This window comes from Gavialis gangeticus, unplaced genomic scaffold, assembly GCF_001723915.1.
Source record: "Gavialis gangeticus isolate Ggan-Ray unplaced genomic scaffold, GavGan_comp1, whole genome shotgun sequence".
Lineage (NCBI taxonomy): Eukaryota > Metazoa > Chordata > Crocodylia > Gavialidae > Gavialis > Gavialis gangeticus.
Window position 1 is genome coordinate 58226785 of NW_017728994.1, and position 21662 is coordinate 58248446.

At 42.9% G+C, this 21662-nt stretch overlaps 1 protein-coding gene across 2 annotated transcripts in view; it reads left to right on the top strand.

The window, feature by feature from the left end:
- Positions 1 to 21662, top strand: part of ATRNL1 (attractin like 1) — a 1264546-nt gene that overhangs the window by 706055 nt on the left and 536829 nt on the right. For both annotated transcript variants that reach the window (XM_019502884.1, XM_019502883.1), the window contains exon 25: positions 5285 to 5346. In XM_019502884.1, the coding sequence (XP_019358429.1) occupies positions 5285 to 5346 (62 nt within the window). The remainder of the gene's footprint in view (positions 1 to 5284; positions 5347 to 21662) is intronic.

Here is a 21662-nt window from a genome sequence, read left to right on the forward strand (position 1 = left end):
AACTACTTCACAGTTAGGGCGGCTAGGAGCTGGAACCAACTTCCAAGGGAAGTGGTGCTGGCCCCTACCCTGGGGGTCTTTAAGAAGAGGCTGGATGCCTACCTGGCTGGACTCATTTGAGTCCCATTTCTTGTTTTTGGGGTTTTGTTGTTCTCCCGCCCTGGCGGGGGGTCGGGCTAGAAGATCTACTAGGTCCCTTCCAACCCTAAATCTATGAAACTATGAAACCTATGTGAGCGGTCAGACTTGGCTGACTGCTCATGCCAGCGCATGTCTGGAAAGTTCAGGTCTCCTATGATGACCATGTCCTTTGACCTAACTACCTCCATGAGCTGACTTAAGAATTCCTGGTTTAGCTCTTCCCCTTGGTTGGGTGGTCTGTAGTAGACCCCCACTGTTAAGTCCCTTTCCCCTCAACTTCCTTGTATTCTAACCCAGAGCACTTCAGTGTGCCCCTCCTCTGACCCCCTGCTACTCGTTGAGGATGTGTATTTCTCCTTGAAGTAGAGCATCACACCCCCACCTTTCCTCCCTGTCCTGTCCCTCCTGTACAGCCTACAGCCCTTGGTATTCACCGCCCAGTCATGCGTTGGGTCCTCTGACCCCGTGCTACTCATTGAGGATGTGTATTCCTCCTTGATGTAGAGCGCCATGCCCTCACCTTTCCTCCCTGTCCTGTCCCTCCTGTACAGCCTATAGCCCTTGATATTCACTGCCCAGTCTTGCGTTGGGTCCCACCACGTTTCTGTGAGCCCCACTATGTCTGGGTTGGTGTCAGCTAGCAGGAGCGTAAGTTCCTCCTGCTTGTTCCCCATACTACAAGCATTTGTGTAGAGGCATTTGAGGCCTCCTGAAGATGTGTGCACAGGCCCCCTACTCTCAGTACTGCCCTGGCCCCTGTTGCTTACCTGGTATTTGTACTGCTCATCGTCAGTCTAGGCTAGGCTGTTCTTGTGGGTGATGCTTAGATTAGTGGTCCAAGGCTTCCTCTGCCCTTGTCTTCCCCTTCCCCTCACAAGCCTAGTTTAAAGCCTGCTGGAGAAGATCCACCAACCTAGAAGAGAACACATGCTTAGCTTTGGGAGAAAGGTGAAGCCCATCCCACCGGAGCATGTCTCTCGTCCTGATGTGCGGGTCATTGTCTAGGAGGCTGAAGCCCGCCTCGAGACACCATTCCTGAAGCCACCAGTTGGTCTCCCTGATGCAGGTCTCATGTCATTCACCATGGACCCTTATCCCATGGTCTCTCCACTCAAGAATGCCCCTTTTCTGGGCCTGCATCTGAGACCGTGTTCTGCCCGGCCAGGTCCTGTAGCATTGAGGAGTACATCCCTCTGCACCTGTATTTTGCTCATGATTCTGCGAGTCCCAGGCCAGGGCATTCTGACTCGGTGAACACTCAGTTGGGGGGGGTGTGGCTAGTAGGGTATTGTGTCAGCTTCTCCCTTTTGGAGACTTCGGCCATGCCTTCTGTGCCACCCTCTCCCAGGCCCAGCTGACCTTTGTACACCTATGAAGGACATCACAGGTGCCATGCCTTGGGATGGGGTTGTAACCACACAATCCATCAGCTGCAGCAGTGCAGCTGGCATTGGCAGCTGTGTCCCAGTTTGCATAGGCAATCTGGGCTTTCCCACAATTTCCAGGGGTATTGGCCCCAGGGGGAGTTACCAGCTCCCTGGCAGCAGTGGAGTCTGCCTCTGGGTGCTCCCCATACACCCAGTTGCTGCCTCAAGCCCAAGCTGTTCCACCAGGTGTGCTGGTCCAGCACGGCTATACTGGGTCACTTGCAGCCACAGGGAGAGCTACCAGCTCTGTTGCTAGTGCTCCTTCTCCTCTTCCCTTAGGCTCCACTTCTGGACTTCTTTTAAACCCACAGGCTTTTGGAACTGAACCAGCCAGCAGCACACCTCCCAGCCACATGGTGCCAGCTGGCTTACCCCCAGCCCAGCCATGTGGAAGTCTGTGTAGCAGTAAGTGGATCAGGGGCCTGTCTCACACTACAAGAATAAGGGAGTGAACCTACGCAATTATATCACAATTATAGCTAGCCAGTTTTCCTAGTGTCTTCCAGAAACAGAGGAGCACTTTCTAACTGTATTAGCCTATAGTTGTGGCAGATTTATTTCTATGGACTCACCACCAGAGTGAGATTTGTAGCCAACTAAACAGTTACTCAGATATTCACATATCCAGCAATTTGTGTACATAAAAAAATCTAATAATGAGGAATGTAAAAATTTGCATCTGAAAACATGTTGGGATTAATGGGATATACTGTTGCAGATATTTACATTTGGAGAAATTAACGTGCACATTTCCAATTTTGTAGGTATTTGTACTAACAGAAGGTAAGAGAGTTTGCGGATGTGAAATGTACTGTCTTCACAGACAGAGACCAAATAGTGGTACAGATGAAAATTTACCTCATGGCATTTTGTGACTACTAATTTTTGTGCAAGAACAATAACAGTTGCCCAAATATTAATTTCTATTTGTCCAATATTTACTCATCCTTCTAAAAAATAATGGAGGGACTGTTTAGAACGTCTGGTTTATAATCTTTTCTATTTGGGGAGAGCTAAGGGACAAAATTGAAATATGCTAGATTGTTTTGATCAATACTTGTAATATATGACAATTATTGGTGCTTGTAGTTTTATTGGAGACATTTGGAGAATTTAAATATCACTTGGACACAGTTTGTTACAGTATGCAAACCAACAAAAGTGCAGTTCACCTATTATGCAAATCATTTGGTAATCTCCAGCCAGGTCTTGTATTGACAAACAAATGGAATTCTTAAAATTATGTAAAAGATTATTAATTTGCAAGGGTGAATTCTGATTGTAGAACATACCAATTTCTATAGTTTTATAGCCGTTGCCCATGTAGATCTCTCATATGTTCCAATTTAGTAGCTTTACAGTTGTGAGGCATAAAATAATTAAATATATGCTCATTTTATGATTTCATCTGTGGCTGACAGATGTCCTAATCATATCTGTACTTTCTGAAAAAAATAGTAGATTTAATAGTTAATAGCCATACAGAATTTGCTGAATAGTTGTAAATCTGTTTACCTTCAGATATGCTGTACTGTGTGGAAAAAAAAGTAAGGCACTGATCCTTCTTGGAAATATTCGATATAAAATTTACCTTATAGGGCAATCATTTATCATCAGGAGGACCACAGTTATTGATTGTAATAGTTTTCCATGACAATAATTGTTTCTGGAATGAGGGACATTTTCAATGAAAGCTGACACTTCGGGTGAAAATAATTGCAGTAATGCAAAATGTAAAGGCTTCTTCAACAAATAGCTTTTTAATAGTGTCACATAAGATGAACTCTGCTGAAAATTGCTCATGTTTTGTCTCTTGTATTAGTTCATCCCCTAAACCATGATATTTGTAACAAGTGTTATGGAAAAGCCAGTTGTAATTTTTAATATTAAATCTTATTTGCAGAGAATAGTGTCTGGATTTAAAATGTAGCTCAATCATAAGAAGCCGTTGGTTTCTCATTTAACATATTATTTAAATAGGCATTGCTGCTTGGATGTCTGACACTTTGGACCAAATATACCTTGGATCTTTTTTCAGTCTTTATGATACTGTCATTCAAGTAAAACGCGCATTGACTTCATTGGATATTTAGGCAATATAATGCAATCTGCTTTGGTTCTTATACAGTATTCATTATGACAGTTGTTACATTACAGTATACATTGCAAGTATTCATTGCAACAATATCTGAGTACATCAGTGAAACTTGTCTGAGAATTTCAAGATTTCCCTATAATGATTTTTGTTGTTATTGAGGCCAAGAGGTATTTCCAGCATTCATTCCCTCTTCAGAGTTTAGCTCCTTCTCTTTCGCATGCTTGAAAAAGGCTGATTATAGACTAATCAGAGTAGAGAATCTTTGACAGTCAAGACCCTGTGCTCCAAAATACAGAATGCTCTGGAAGAAAGTCATTTGTCTTATTACAGGTAATCATTAGGAAGGAAAAAGCAAAGATGAATATTTAACTATGTTTCTCAGACATATCATTGATACGTCTCAGATTTTGCCCTATGGAATGATTGAATTTATCCACCACTTCTAGCTCATGGCCAAAATTACAGGCCAGTCCTTAGTAAACAGTGATGGAAAACCAAGGGCTCCTATACACATGCAAGGTGGCTGCTCCGACACGTAATTACAGCACATCGGAGCAGACTCGATTAATCAGGTATGCAAGTACTAAATGACTGTGCAGTAAGTCTTGTGTGGATGCAGCCACTTATTCAGGACCAGGCCACTCATGAAAAAGAAACAGAATGACTTGGGTAGGCTGGCAGTATAATTAGATAAGCCACCATAGGCAATTAGAAGCAGAAAAAAAATGCAGTAATAATGAAAATAGAATATATTCTCAATTCAGTAATTACGTGCAATGAAAAATTGTGCAAGAGAGGGATCTTGGAGATATAGGCAGCTCAAAATAAAAATACCACTCTCAATGTTAGTTAAAAATAAATTATAGGATGTATGATATATACTTATTAAGAAAGACACTCATTAGAGGAAATTACTTCCATATAGTAAAAAAACAATCCAGTAGAAAAGCTAGATATGAAATACTACAAGTTCTGTTCACGTTATTTTAAATAAGTAACCCCACTTACAGCTCCGTTTGTAAATGTGTGTCTTGAAACCATTTGTTCTACTATGCACCGGTTTTATCTGGTTTGTAAATGATTATATCCATTTATATTTAAATGTATGTTGTGTGTTTAATCACTAAAAATGCTTAAAAAGTCTCAGTTTAGTGGCATAGAATGTTCTGTGTGATGCTTTTAAAATCTGTTTTCAAAATCTTAACTAAAATGGAAATGAAGTCAATTAAATATTACTGAGTTTAAAATAAAAAAGCACTACTTGCATAAGTTTTGTTCCTAGGATTATCAATTAATATTTTACATTTTGTTCCAGGCGTTAGACTTGTCAAACAATATTATTTTGCAGTTATAGCCATTCATTTTTATACGAGAGAACAGCTACATTCTGTTGTTTGTAGTCTGACACAGGGAGAGATATTTTCAGCACCTGTGGTGGAAGTTATTTACCCAGCTCCCTTTATGGTAAGTAGGTGTCGTGCAGGTGTGCATACCAGGCTGAAATTGCACTTTAAAGCACTCATCCACGGAGCTATAAAATCCCCCCTGTTCTAGAACATCCCAAGGGACTGTTGACTGTGAAAGTGCTATTGTAATTTAGTTTTATTTTTATTTTCAGATTGCCTTCTCACAGCACAACACCATCATGGATCTTGTGCAGTTCTTTGTCACCTTCTTCAGGTAAATTGCTGTTTTTTCAGTTTGTGACTGGCTCCATGCAAATTTATGTTCCATGAAAGCTTTACCTTTTCCAGTCCTTTAACCTTAAGAAATCCCTATGTGGAAACTTTTAAATTTTGTGCACCATCCCTCCTTTATACCAGTGGAACATCCAGATGTCTCTGCTTTAAGGTAAATACAGTTATGACCTCTTGCATACGCACAGTGCTAGAACCTTTGCCTTTATTGTTCAAAGAATAGCCCAGATATTTTGCCCATTGTGCATTCATTTTATTAGCCTGTAATAGAAATCATTGGTCAGCTGTACTGATATGCTTATGCTGAAATAGATGTATGGCGGGATACTTTTAAATACACAATTTGTATGAAATTATTAACAAATCCTCATATTAAGATACATATTTTCTTGAGTTACTGATACACTGTTAAGAACTTGTAAGGGCCAATGAGTTTAGATTGTGGCAGGAATTCAGGTTTTTGCCCGATTTTCTGAAAAGAAAGGTTTCTTCTCTAGTTGAAAACTGGAATAAATGGAAACCCTTCATAAAAGGTATCTGCACTAGGACTCTGTGAAGATTCGGTCACTGATTCGATTTGGCGGACATTCGTCCTGATTTGGCGGCTGAATCTCTGAATCCAAATCGAATCAGGAGACCCTTTAATCTCTCCGAATGAAATCAGAACCCTCTGAATCATTTCAGAGAGGTTCAATGATTCGGACACAGACACAGCTTTAAATGTTTTTTCTACTTACCTCAAGTTACCAGGCAGTTCATGAATGCTAAGATGCTGGGGCAGATGGAGCACCCCATGGGAGCATGGGGGGGGGTGGGGGCCAGTGCACTTGACAGTGGACCATGAAGTGTACTAGAAGTACTTCTGGTCTACTTCTGGGTCTGCTGGGGAGTGTGCAGGGGCTGTGCCCCCAGCTTGGTGACTGGTGCCTCCTGGGTGTGGGAGGGCACCCGGGGTCCCCCCACAGCTGATTGCTGAGCTGGGGGGACATGGGGGTTCCCCTGTGGGCTCAGTGGCTGCACCCAGAAGTGGACCGGAAGTACTTCTGGTCCACTTCTGGGTTCACCACCAAGCATGCAGGCCCCCCCCCCCAACTCCTGTGGGATGCTCCATTCGCTCCACCATTGCAGCATTCATGAGCCGTGCCTGATACCTTGAGATATGTAGAAAAAACATTTAAAGCTGTGTCTATAGCTGAATCTCTGATTCTCTGAATCAGCATTGAATCATCAGATTCGGATTCGGCCAAATTGAATCGAGACTGTGATCCTAATCAACGAATTGAATCACTGTCCAATTTGGGCCGAATCCAAAATGAATATGGCCTATTTCTCACACCCCTAATCTGTATGATTAAAATTCACAAGCATTAATATATGTAGATTACTTATAGTACTTTGGGGTTGGACTATAAAGTTAGTCCTTAATAACCATATAGAATACAAAAAAATGTACATTCACAAAGCCATTTTTTTAATTTGGCTACAAAGATGTACACGATTGCTGTGGATTTATTTCACGATAGTGACAAATTTCTTTTTTGGTTGGGCACTTTTTTCCGTGATTGGTTTCTATAGTCAATGGGTCACCTGTCTTAAATGGTTGTAAATGTACTGATTTTGATGGACTCGCTCCAAATTTTCAAACTGATTTCCATCTCTAGGGAGCATGGGGATTGTTTGCCTCTTTACCTGGCAGGGATACAACTCACTCAGAAAGGGATGGGAAGGAGCTGTCCATGAGATCTCTCCTCACTGTCCAATGAAAACCAGCTTTTACCAGCCTGATGGCTAATGTAAATGAATCCCATCTTTCTTTCTTCCCCACATACAGAGTGCCACATGGGGAAAGTGTGCGTGCTGAAAATACACTCTGGCAGCTTTTTGGGGAAGCCAGCTAGCTTGATAAAACACAGGTGTCCACAAGCAATGCTGCATTGACTAATGCTAGTCCAGCTCATTTGTTCCTGCTTCTTATGCACTGAGTGCTGAAAAATGTCATGCGTTCACTTTTTGGTTCATGGTTAGGAGGCACCTGGCATCACTTTCAGGCTCTTAGTCTGGTCCATGTTCACAAAAGCACATCTAGCAGTAGCTACGTGGCATCTTGTTTGGCTTGCATGGATTAAGAACAAGTGGCCAGAGGCATGTTTTCATGGAGATGTTCTCTAGCACTACCTGACATGACACAATATAGATACCTTTGAGAACTCTGAACAGGGAAAGACAGAATAGGTAATCTCTCCCCCAGAGTGGCAAAGGACAAATAGAGGAGACTAGTTTCTGCCCTGTCTATCAATATTCATAGATAAAAATTGAATAAATGAATAAGTGATGGAATGCACTTACATTCTTCCTTGATGAGTCTCCTAGTCTGTCCCTAGCCATTACACACAAACTGGTTTAAGTGATCAGAAACTGGTTTAAACCTGTAACAGAACAGACATTCAGTGCACATAAACCAGTTTGAAAATGGCTGAAACCAGTTTGAGATAAACCTGGTTGAATGTAGGTATCAGACATAACTGATTTGGGTCAGACCAATTTATGCAGTGTCTGTCCCGGGACACTTCCTGGTTTAACTTAAACCAGAGTCCCCCAGCATCCCAAATGCTTTGCAGCCCTGTGCGGGGCTCTCTGCTCGAGAAAGCTGAGTTGGCCCTTCCCCTCTGCTCCCTGGCTGGAGCTCTGGCAGAGACGACAGACACAGCAGCATCTGCCTGCCTTCCCTTTGCCCTTCCTTCGCCCCACGACATCATGGACTGTAGCCAGCATGTGGTATGCTAACTAATGCTGAGAGATGCCTGTGTAAACTAGACAGGATGGTGTCTGCTTAGGGCTTTTTGGAACTAATTAACAGGTAGCTGATAATGTCCCTCCATTCCTTCCTTGGAAAATGTTGTTTAAGAAGAGCTTGAACTAATGAGAGAGGCTTTTGTTTTATGATGGGGTGCTAAATGCTAACAACTCCCTGTGTAACTGCCTACTGTATAAATAAATGCTGTGTAACTCCATGCTGGCTCCCTCACTGGTCAGGAACAGCGATGGGAGTACCCTTCCCTAATCAAAGCATCCTGTCAGGGCCTGGCTAAGCCCCCTCAGCTCATCACTGTAGAAGGGAAGGGAGGGCTGCTCTAGTGACCCTCAGCTTCTAGTTTGAGCCACTGCAGGCATGTGCCTGCATTTCTTCACTCCAGAAGGGATGTCTATGTGGTTATAAACTGGTTCAGCTTAGCCAAGTTAGACTAACCTGCAAAGATTGACTCAATTCAGGCTCAGGCTTTTTGGATGTCTGTCCCCAGTCCTACAGTGGGGTAATGCTACACATAATGGAATCAAAAACAAGATCAAATGTACAAATGTTTGCATCAGGTTCTATGATACTCTTTTACAAAGGAATAGAAAACTCTGAAACATCATTCAGAAAGTCTGTTTCTTTAAGAATTAAAGGCTGAATGTTGGCTGAATGTTACTGGACAACTAATTAATTTGGAAATTACATCTTGAAATAACATGAGATTGAAAGAATAAGCAAAACTGTATACTACAATGAAATTACAGTAGTGCTGCTTAAAAATGGGTGGGAAAAAGTTTTCTTATTTTGCTATTGTATTTGAGATCTGAAGTTTCCTGTTCTTCAATGGGTTGAAACTAAGGTATTTCAGACCTTTTGGGGGGGGGGGGTGAAAAACAGAGATCTATTCACCACAGATTATCTGTTAAATAGGTAATTAATGTGCACATATCAGATGTGGTAGACTCAGTTTCAAGTCCTCTTTCACCCTGATTTCAGGCTAGGGCCTTGAACTTAAGTCTCTATCTCCCACAACCCAGACCAGGCTATTCTGGTATATTCCTATTATGGCTCTTCCCTTTTGATATATAGTTATTCACTGGAAAAGAGATTTAAATCTGGGTCTCCTTCAACCCAGGTGAGGACCATAATGACTGGGTTGTAGAATCAGTCTCCATGATTCACTATACTTTGGGCAGAAATTATGTAAGTATTCTATCCCATAAGAAAGGCTAAGAGCAACCCCCAACGGCCCTATAGCCTGTCAATTTGTTTAGTCTTCACAGGTTAGCTTAAACTGTGTGGATTGAACCTATAAACAGGTGAACAGACATTTACTTCTGATTCCAAAAATGCAACCACATGCCTGCAGTGGCTCACAGCAGATGGTGATGACACTAGAGCACACCTCCCTCCTCAGCTGGAAGCTAGAGTAAACAGCTTGGGATAAGGTTAGCCTTCCCTCCCTGTGAGGTGCCTTGCAATGGGGGGGGTTGCAAAGCATGCTGGGATGCTGGGGGACTGTCAGTTAACTTGAATCTGGAGGGGATCAAGGACAGAAGTTCAATAAACAAATCAATTAAGTCTAATACTAAATCCATCCCATTACTTTAAACTAGTTTTGGTCATTTTGAAAGCACTTTGTGGCCTGAACTTCTGCTGTGTTACAGATTTGAAAACATTTCCAATTTCTTATACTGTTTTATGTGTAATTTCTGTACCTAGCCTGTGTGTTAGTAACAGTTAGTAACAGTCTGCGTTAGGCCTCAGTATTACAAAGCGGCTAAGAGAAATGCATGACCTTACAAGGTCAAGCCCTGTGAATAAAATTTCTAAGCATATTAACCTCTGTGAGATCATGGCTAGAAAGTTATCAGTTAGAATAGATGATCCAAAGGAAAAGTCACCAGGTTTTTTGACAGTAGAAAGATCATGGCGAAAAGGATATAGCGAGCAGCATCTAGGAGATGAATGAGAAATCTATATACTTTTAAGAAAGCTTTCAGGATTTGCCCTATAACAATGCAACTAAAAGCCTCTAGCACAGCCACCATTCTGTATGTCAGTAAATTTTAAAGTGAATGCTACTTGCACAGGATCACTAAACTTGAAGATATAGAAGCCATTTCTGACACCAACTTATGGAAACTGGTGGTCACTAAAACTGATTTAGAGTAGCAACCAGAGTTAATTGCATCTGTAGCAAGTACTAATATGATCCACTAGAATGATTTATAGTCAAGACCATTATAGTCTACTGAAAAAATATCCAGAAAACTGCAACTTAATGTAATGAAAAAGAAATTAAGATACTAAGTTAATAACTGATGGATGTATAGGATGTAACAAGAATCATAAATAATGTTGGTAAAGGTATGTAAGTCATGTTTTCAAGGACTATATAGAATATGAATAAGTATAGTTAAGTAGCATTTAACCTTGGTTTAAGCTAAAGCATTCTCTTAGGCATACTCATCTGGTTCTTGTCATGGACAAACACACTATTTTTTAACCTGGTGAACAGAACTCCACCCATGCTGGCCAACCATATCAGTGAGGTCTGACAACTGTGCAATGCAACAATATTGTCAATATATTTGTCCTGGGGGTACAAACATGGGGGAGCATGGAGGAGCAAGGAGGCCTGCCCACCGGGGAACCCAGAACACGGGGAACCCAACCCCAAAAGAAAACCTCTGTAAAAGGGAAAAGCTTACCCCTTTTTGGACAGTGAAGACCTGACGAAACACGCCAAGAAGAAAAGAGGGTGTAGTTCATTAGCCGCACTTATATGCAGTTAGAGCCAGGTGATGTCAGCGGGAGACGCTGCCTAGTTGATACAAAAGCCGGCTCCAAGAAGGAGTGAGTGGGGAAGCCAGGAGCAGGAGAGGCTGCAAGGATTGCCCATGCCGACGCTGACACCGGGTGCACCCAGCACCAGCAGAATCAAGATCCAACGCACAGGCTGGCGTCAGTGTCAGCGGAGACTCCGGGAGCATCCCGCACTGGCAACAGATGGCATGGGAGTACAGGACGCAAGGTGGCTCAGAGAGGAGCCGAGGAAGACCCCAGCTGGGGCAAGAGCATGGATCTGAGCCAGGGAGACGTGCTAGGTTCAGACTAGAGTTTGGGCGAAGGTGGGCTGCTCAGCCCGACACCCCTCTCCTTTTTCAGTTTTTTTTTTTATTTACTTGCCTGTGTTTATGGCTGACCAAAGTAGTTCCTTTTTTTTTCTTCTTCCATTGGCCTTTTCCTTTCTTATTTAGTGCAGGCTCTCAATTATTTTGTTGTAGAGAGTCCTTAAGGTTATAGTAAGGTAATTTTGGTAGAGAAGGACTGTAGCATATAGCTCTGACCAGAACCACCAGACTACTGGAGCATATCTCCAAGGGCAGAACATCCAGAGGACCCTGGGTCAAAACAAAACAGAGGTCGGACCAACGAAAGTGTAGGGAGCACGAAGATCTGGAATTGACATCACTGGAGGGCAAGCCGCATTAAGATCTTGAGGCTCATCTTGAGGGCTGGCTTATGGATGGGGTGTATGGGGAGGTGGAGCCCCACGTTCATCCACCGGGGGACCCAACAATTCCTAAGGTACCCTCAACAGGAGCCCCCACCACTGAAGGTCCATCTGAAGTCATGGCAGACAAGTTTTGGGGTTCTCCCCGAAGTGACCGAGGGCCTCCCTAGGGATCTCATGAAGTCCCATTGCATCCAAGACTAGGCGCATGCGCCAAAGCAGCGCGGGAGTGGATAATCAAATTGAGACGGGCACAATGTTATTTAAAATTATACATTTGAAAACAGAGGTTAAGGCCAGATCCTGAAATGCATACTTTATCTATCTTATGCAGTGTGTATGTACTGTTGGAAAGCCTGGTTGTAGTATTAATTATTTTAAAGGAGTACACAAGATTTTGCAGAAACTGCAACTGTGTAGTCTGTGATGGTCATAGTACTTCATCCTTTAATATCATAACATTTTATTGTGCCTGCTGGTTCACCAGTGACTTGTCTGAGAGAGCTGAAATGCAATCAGATATGTAAGGATGATAGTGCATCAGTACCAATCCTTTTTTACAGAAACCACACCATCTGCATTGGATGATTAATTGTTTTTAGCTTATTCCATTTAACCTTCTCCCAAACCAGGAAAGAGTTTACCTACTTAGGAGCAGTAATATCTTAAAAAATTTTGCAAAATACAAATGTGATTTGTTTATTTTAATCTCTTCAGTATAAATGCTATGTACTTCAAAGTTATATGGAACCTGTTTCTAAATTGTCCTGACCAAATAAAAATTGTTAATGACCAAAAAAGACAAATGGGGGGATTCTATCACACTTTCTTCACCTAAATGGCAGCTTGCCAGCTATGTAAGTAGAATTTTGGGCATTTATGAACAGTTTGTGAGTCTGTTCTCCATGTAATATAGATGCATACAGGTCTACACAGCTACAGAGCATGTGTGGTAGGCACTGACCAAGCAGGTATGCACATACCTGAATGTAAAACTTGGAAAGAAACAGGAGGAGCATTCACATATTTTAACACCAATAGCTTAGTTATCAGGGAACTTACCTTTTCTTTCCATTTTGTATCCTTGTGGGTGTGTTTACATGAGACGCTAAAAGTATGGGAGACTAATTCTACTGTGCATTAGCATGGCAGGCTTAAACCATACTAATGCAGTAATGTGCAGTAGAATTAGTCTACTGTGCATTAGCATTAAAAAAAAGCATGCACCAGTGCTACTGCACAGTAGTGCTGACTACAGCACATTAAGTTAGTACCTGTTATTACAGGTACTAAACTTAATGCACCAGAGTTACGGTGCATTAATGAACATGTAGACGTGTCCTGTGACAAGGTATTTAGCAGAATTTGCAGATTTGTTCTGCTGCGGTCTCAAGTTTATGACCTCTAAGCTTTCAACCAAGTGCCTTAGTGCCTGTACCACATAGATAGTTGTGTGTCTAAAATCACAAACTCTGTAAGTGCCAAAAATAGCCGGAAAGTTGTCCTTTAGACACAGAAAGGGTAATAGTTTCTGGACCTATATCGTTCTGCAATGTAAGCTACGAAGTCAATTTCATAGCTATGGTTGTACATTGTATGTGAATGTATTATGAAACTGCATCGGTATTAACATTTTAGGTATTTCATAATGAGTTATCCAGTATTTTAGGTTTCTAAAATTATAATCTAATTTTTCTAAATAACATTGGTTATTGTATATAAAAATTGAATGTGTTAAATTTTCCTTGTTTCCGCTTGTTCAATGATCTACTGGAATAAGCCTGAAATTAAAAGCCAAAAAACTAGGTTCTAGTTCTGCTGATACTGAATCAGTGTGTCTTATGGTAAATCTTTCAATCTGTCTAAGACTAATTACTCATTACTGAACACCAAAAACTCGCACTAAATCTGTGCAAACTTGGGGTTTGAAAAGAATACAGGTTTTGGCTCTCTATCCTGGCTTTCACATTTATCTAATGGAGGTAAGATTTTACAGCTCTGAGAATGGTCTGAGGAATGACATTTCACAGTGCTTTGAACATAAAGTATTATATTTAGTATGTGCCAAGTGTCGTTTTATAACTTATTTAAAGCCAGTCTTTTAAAGTTGATGTCCTAATTGTGTTTTTAATTCATGTATTGTGCCATAGAGCATTTTAAAATGTTTGTCCAAGAGTGTTAGCAAACAGTTATTCCTAACATGAATTCCATTCTATTGTGCTTTGCAAATTGATGTTAATTGTTCATAAACTAAGAATTTATAACATTACTCAAGTATTGCTTTGAAACCTTAATAGTATAAGAAGGATCTGAGGCATAGGAGTGCTGGCAGGAAATATAATATAAATATTTTCTTCTGTCCTGAATCACAGACCACAGATCATTCAAGAGGTTGATGCATGTTCCCACAACAGGCATTGGTATACTGTTCACACTGTCACAGCTTTCCTTTCTAGAAAAACCCAGATACCCATAAAAAATAATACAAGGAGAGTGCATGTACATGTAGCCGTGTGGCTCCCTTGTTACAGTGCCATCATTTAGTAGTTCCTTTTGGAAGTATTAAAAGATGGCACAGTAACAGCCTGCACTGCTCCGTGCCAGAAGCGCGTGGTTATTTTGGGCCACTACATCGCTGTAGCAAAGCGCTATAATGAAGGAGCACCTTGCTATAGTGACATGGTGGTGGTGTCATGGTTTTTGCCAATGAATGCTATGGCACTGTAGCATCTTGTGTAGGTGTGCCTACCATTGGCTAATCAACCTGTTTCTCTAAGCTCACAACCCCTTTGTGTACTGTAGGTTGGGTATTTAACTGGTCAAATAAAGTTTGGTCACTTGACTGGTCAAATATTGGTCAAAAATGTAAAAATTTGGCAATAGGTCCAAATAATACATAGAAAAAGCACAAATTTGTTGTTAGGAAATGTGTCAAAAAACAATAACAAACCATATTTCTGTCAAGAATGCTACAAAAAAATGGGTTTTTTTGTAAAATTGCTATAATCTTTGGTCCAAAAACATGCAGTCAATTGATTAGTTCAGGGGTTTTCAAACTTTCTGGAACTGTGTACCCCCAGTGGCCAGATGCAGAGCGGGGGGGGGGGCTGGCACGTGGCCAACGTGGAGCGGCAGCAGCCACTACATGCAAGTTTCCCCCACCCCCCACATCTGTCTGGGTGGGCAGCACCTGCGCGGCAGTGTGGGATGGTGCATGTACCCCCAGGGCCTTCTTAAGTACCTCTGGGGGTACACATACCCCTGGTTGACAACCCCTGGACTAGCCAAATGACAATATTTGAGTATTCAATTGACTCTCTTGCCTACTCAAGTCTAGTGTGCCATCTCTTATGTATTCTGAGGTAATCCACCAGATGGAGAGATGTGTCCATTCCTGGCTAAAATGGTGCTTCTTACAGTCTTCTTACACGTTTCATTACCCCATGGCCTATAGAATTTTCAACGTCATGCTAAGCACTGTTGATATTTAGGATTACAGATAGTTATAAAATTTAAGAATAGTTTTTATCTTTGGCAAGAAATGATAGGGAGGCTAGTGCCACCCCTTGAGACTATCATAGTTTCTTATATCAAGTACAACCCTTAACAAATCAGTAGAGTATGACACTAGCCAGAAAACCCATGGTCAAAGTAAGATCGGCATTAGGAAAGGAGCTGGTTAATTATCAATTGAGAGAAAAGGGATTAAATGACACCACTGTCAGCCATGAAGAAATAGCCAATTCTAAGGGATTGAGTGTCAAAATTTGGCCTTGGAAACCCTCCTGCAACTGCAGGTGCGCCAGTGGAAGTTGCATTGGGGAGCACAGAAGGGATTTCAAAACAGCTCAGTAGCATGGATAATCACGTGGGGCAGCATGTTGTAATACTCTCCATCCAAACATGTCTGTCTCAAGTGACAGGACAGTATGAGTGATGCATACATTTCCTCATATTTGTTTCAGAATATATGAATTAAGTTGAATTCCAGTTGGCAAATGGATCCCCTCATTATCTATACCTCCAACAGTTGAATTGCTTAGTAGAAGAACACTGTCTCTTTAGTGTCTGACTGCTCTTCAACAATAGCTTTCATCATGACTCTCTTCCCTTAATGCGTGTTTGAATCTATTTATTTTTGAGTCTTTTAAAAAAATAATAAATGCTGAATTTTGCATTGGCCACATCTATGATGTGGATTGCTGATCACCATAAAAAGGCAAAGCTGAAACTAACCAGCTTAAATCATATGTGCCATAGTTGGATTATCAGAAAATATAAAGTTCCCACAGATCAAAATTAGAATATTTACCGGTAACATTAAAATCAAGTTATCTCAGCAAAATGGATTTTACATTTATGGGCTGAGCAAGATTGATTTTTACTTAGCAATGCATTAAAGAGTTTTCACCTCACTCAGAAGCAGATAGTGTATTTTAATTCTACAGGAGTAAGCAAATGAGTAATAAAAACTGCAAGCTGAGGATTTTTCTTTTTTAAAAATGTATTTAAGATTTCCATTTATGTTGTATAGCTTAATGTGTAATATACCTGCCATGGCATCTTTATAAAGAACTACCATATCCCATGAAATTATTAGAATAAAAATTCCAGTTAAGGCAGCTACTTGATAGCTTGCAGGGACAGGGGGATTGCCAAGGCTAAACTGTCAAATTCAGGTTCCTCACTATTGTTTAGTCCTTCAGGGCTGGCAGAGGGTCATTTAATCCCTTATGTCTCAACTCATGACTTGTAATGTTTCCTATCCCCCCTTTTTGCTGCTTTCTGTGTAAGTTGATTGTTTTGTTATAGTAAAAAGCTAAATACAGGCTGTTTGCCCCTGAAAGAAACGGAATGAAACAGTTTTGCTTCCACTAATCCTGGTAGAAAGGCAGACATATGTAACGATACCATAGAGCTGCTGATATGTCGCAAGACTCCTTGCCTCTCTTCTCCCATTTCAACCAAGCGATTTTTGTTTTGCCTGGCCATGTCCTGCATCTCATCTTTGGTGAGTGATGGTCCCAAGTGGCATTGTATTCAATTTCTCCCTCAAATCATAATATTCATAGGGAAAGAAATGAGGAGGGGGGCTGGCAAGGGAGCAGGGCTGGGGCATTTGCTACCCAGTGGTGCCGGGCTTTGCAGGGGAAAGCTCCCACCTGCTGTGGGGGAAGAGGGGCGTGGTGGAGGGGTTAATTTCTTCCCTGCCCCCCATGGCTGAGAAGCTGGGGGCTGATGAGGGGGTGGGTCTCGGGTATTCACTGCCTGGCGCACTACCTGATAGAAAGCCCCCACCTTGAGAGCTTTTCACTTGCACTGTGCAGATCCTGGCCGTGGGTGGCTAAGGCAGGGGTCCATTCCCCCTGCCCCCTTCCTTACCCCCTTCTGCCATTGCCAGCCAGGCTGGGGTGCAGAGGCTTTGCTGCCTCAGCTCTCTGACAGCCTGGGGTGGGGCCACCTGGTTCATTTCAAGCAGAGGAGCTGGAGTGGGGGTGAATCTGCCTTGCAAGATGGGTTAGCAGGGGCTAACCCATTCTGGGATGCCTAACTTATGTCATGATGGGATGTGAAAGAGATGTTTGATAGACTGGTCTAACCTAAAGTGATTCAATCTGATATTACATCTATCCAGGTCTATCTTGAACTGGATTCTGCTGTTTTTAAATCAGTGTATGTGCGCTGAACTTCTGTTCTGTTAAAGGTTTAGATTGTTTTCTCATCATTTATACCAGTTTATGTGAAAATTGCATGGAGTCCCCATGATCTTTTAAGGGTTCCACTGCAGTCAGTCTTCTTAAGAATTCCACGTGATACTGTGTTTTGTTAAGTAGAAGGGCCTCCTGGGAGAGACCCCGTAGGGTGGGAGAGCTTTGTACTAACCTTCTCAAGTTGCATTGTAAAGGTACAGTCTCATCCTGACTAATACAGATGTTCTATATCGTGCCTACATTTTGATTCCCTGCATTTTGTATTGCACTTCTTTAAGTCCTGTTAATATTCTTAAGCTAAAAACAACTCTGGAGCTCAGGGGTGTTTGTCTCAGAATCCTTCACTCTAATAACTTCCTTTTTACGTAACTTCAGTTCATCCTGGTTTCACTTTAAGGTAAACACTAGCTGTGCTAGAGTGGGTGTTCATCTGTGACAAATAGACTTGAAATTACGCTCTTCTCATTTACGTTCATGAAAAAACCAGTTCTGTCCTCTTATGGTGGAGAACGTGAACCTATACCAAATGTGAGGTTTGAGAGTTCATTTTTGGAAATGTAAGCATGGAGTGGGGTGAAGGTTAGTTAAATAAAAAAAAAGGAAAGAAAGAAATAGTAAGGCTTTGCTTTAGGCAATAATGTCATTGTATGTTATGGCAAATGACAAGCTGCTTTCTCAAGCTGTCTGCCAGTCTGCCTTCCTTTCAGATGCAGTCGGTATGGCGTACTGTGAAATGAGTGACATCAAAGAAATGAGCAACCTGTTTACAGCAGTGAAGAAATATTACAGGCCCTTGTACTGAATCATAATAAAGTAAGGCAGTAGAGTGGGGCGAGTGCCTAGATAATGTGTCCTATTGCGCGTTCTATAGTTATTAAAATATTAAATCTAATTATTACTATAGGAGAAAGATTTCTGAGTTCATAAGGAATTCGGCTAATGAATTTTTAAAACAAAATGATAATAAAATAGCTAAATAAAATGTTATGGGATCAAATGAAGCATTTTAGAAAACATTTATAAAATATGTATTGGTTGTATTGGAGCTTTTTGATTGTGTGTATTTGTATTTAAATTTAGCCATAGACAAAATCATGGAAGCCTAAGTAGTGACTCCAAAGTTAAGGTTTCAGTGAAATAAGCACTTAAAGAGATATAAAATCTCTGTATTTCATATTTTGGTAATTTAATCAGCCTGAGTTGCCCTATAACTGTCCAAGGTTGATTGCTTTTCCTGTGTAATAGTTTTCATTATTTTTTGCTGTGCTTTCTAGAGATGTTTAAATGCTAAAAAAAGTTCTCCTTTTGTATTTTACCCTGTTTTTTTTCTTGGGTTCCTCTAGTTCAGTGAGTCTCAGGCAGAGTGCCACAGCATCCTGGGTGCCTTGAGATCCTTGTAGTGGTGCTGTGTGGTGCCATGTAATGTTAGTAGTGTTATGTATGCAATTTTGATTCACATGATAAAACCAAGGATTTCATACAAGAATCCAAAGTGACAAACCATTCTGACCTGTTGCGGTCTTTTTGAGTTCTTAGCACCAGAAGAATTGCTCTATTATTCTTTTGTAGTAAAAAACCAAAAGAGCTAGAATTTTCCATGGTGCACCACAAATCTACCAGGGGGTGCTTTGAGTCTAAAAAAGGTTGAAAACCATAACTCTAGTTAATAATCACACTATGGACATGCAGAAACTGTCAGATGAGGTTCTGTGGACCTGTTTTATTGAAGTAAGTCAAATTAGATGATAATTGTGGTCCTTTGCAGTCTGAAAACCTCCTGAATCTACACTCTGTCACACTGTCGGTCTTTTCCCTGAGTTTATGACTTCTTGTGGCAGGGACAGGGGAAACGCCAAGCTGCAGGAACCCAGTGGCAGCTGAAAGAGCCCCTCACCCTCAAAGATGCCAGCAGCCCTGCCAGATGCTGAGCTGTGGAAACATGGTGGCGGTGGCAGCATCACCGCTCCCCCAGCAAGGCCAGCACCCCTGCAGCACACAGGGCTGTGGGAAGAGGGTAGCAGGGGTGGGAAAGCTGTGCTAGCAATCCCATTGCTCCTGGGAGCAAGAGAGGGGAACAGTGGCGGTGAAGCCACCGTACAGTAAAACTTACCGGGGATCTGATGGCATCCCTTGCTGCTATCAGCTGGGGCCTGGGGGCGAGCCAAAGAAGAAAAGCTGGCACTGGCTTGGAAGCGCTTTGTATGCACATGCCAGTGCCTGGGGCAGCAAGATCCAAATAGAAGCTGACGGGACTGGAAGGAAGTCCTCGGCAGCCTAAAGCAGGCTGTGGGACTGGCTGGGAGGAAGCTGAAGACGATCGGGGGTGGCATCCCCCTTGTGGGGAGCTACCTCCACCCAGCGAAACAAGGGAGTTCTCCCGGACATCAGGTGGGGGGACGTGGGAGCCCTCCTGGGAAGAAGGCATGGAGGAATGACCATGAGTCCCAGGAAGAGTATTGAGGACGGTGACCGACATCAAAGCCGAGTCTGAGAAACATTGATGCAATAACAGGCTGGTGCTAGGTGGGGTGTAGGGGAGGCACAGCCCCCAAATCCTCGTGTTACCAAGAGATTGTAGCCAACACCACTGAGCCAGGCATAACGTCAGTCCCGGAAAGAAAGGTTTCCATCAAAGATGTGGCAGGAGAGAAACTCCAGTAGGTCAGGTAACTGGTGCCAGGATAAACTGTCGGCCCGCAAGCCTGCGGTTGGCCTAGGGCTACCAGAAAAGCCTAGGTGCGGAGCGCTGGACAGACATAGCCGGTTACATTTCTGATAAGGTAGACCTCTTTATACATGGGCTAGGTACAGACATTGCACATAAACCGGTATAAGTGATTGAAAACTGGTCAAAACCTTGAACAGAACATAAGTTCAGTCAACATAGACCAGTTTTAGAAGGGTGGAACCTGGTCTAAGATAGACCTGGATGGATATAGTTTCAGATGGAATCATTTTAGTTAAGACCTGTCTACCGAACTTCTATACCAGATCTCCTGGTACCCCCTCCCCCCTTCCCCCCACCTGACCCAGTCTGACTTTTCTCCTCATCCCTAAGCGTGAGTGGGGAAACAGAGGCCTCTGCCCTGGCACCAGCCTTCTCAAACCAACACATTGGAGGGGTGCATGGCAGGACTTCCCCTTCCCCCATTGCGTAGCCCAGCATAGCTTCTCTCCCCAGCCTGACCCTTGCTATTTATCAGCAGCAGGTGGGGTGGGGGGAAGGGATGAGAGCAGAGGCCGCTGCCGTGCAGACCCCTACATTTGTTCTAGCTGGGGCGGGACGGGTGGAGAGGCTGGTTTCATAGTCTCATAGTTTCATAGATTTAGGGTCGGAAGGGACCTAGTAGATCTTCTAGCCCGACCCCCCGCCAGGGTGGGAGAACAACAAAACCCCAAAACAAAAACGGGACTCAAATGAGTCCAGCCAGGGAGGCATCCAGCCTCTTCTTAAAGACCCCCAGGGTAGGGGCCAGCACCACTTCCCTTGGAAGTTGGTTCCAGCTCCTAGCCGCCCTAACTGTGAAGTAGTTTTTGCGGATGTCCAATCTATACCTCCTCTCCATCAACTTGTGCCCATTACTCCTTGTTATGCCAGCGGGCGCTAGGGGAAACAGCGTCTCCCCCAAACCCTTCTGGTCCCCCCTAGTGAGTCTATAGACGGTCACCAGGTCCCCCCTCAGCCTTCTCTTGTGGAGGCTGAATAGGTTCAGGTCCCGCAGTCTCTCACTGTAGGGTCTGCCCTGTTGTCCCCGGATCATGCGGGTGGCCCTCCTCTGGACCCTCTCCATGTTGTCCACATCCCTCTTGAAATGGGGCGCACAGAACTGGACACAATACTCCAGCTGTGGCCTGACCAGCGTCGCGTAGAGGGGGAGGATCACCTCCTTGGCTCTACTCGAGATGCACCTGTGGATGCACGACAAGGTCCGGTTAGCCCTGCCAACCATGACCTCGCATTGTCGGCCCATGTTCATCTTGGAGTCAATAATGACTCCAAGATCTCTTTCTGCCTCCGTGCTCTCGAGTAGGGAGTTCCCCATTGTGTAAGTGTGCTGCTGGTTCCTACTGCCCAAGTGCAGCACCCTGCACTTGTCCGTATTGAAACGCATCCTGTTCCTGTTAGCCCACCCCTGTAACCTATCCAGATCCCTCTGCAATCTCTCACTCCCTGCTAGCGTGCTCACCTCCCCCCAAATTTTGGTGTCATCAGCAAATTTAAACAGGTTACTTTCCACCCCATCATCCAGATCGCTGATGAAGAAATTGAACAG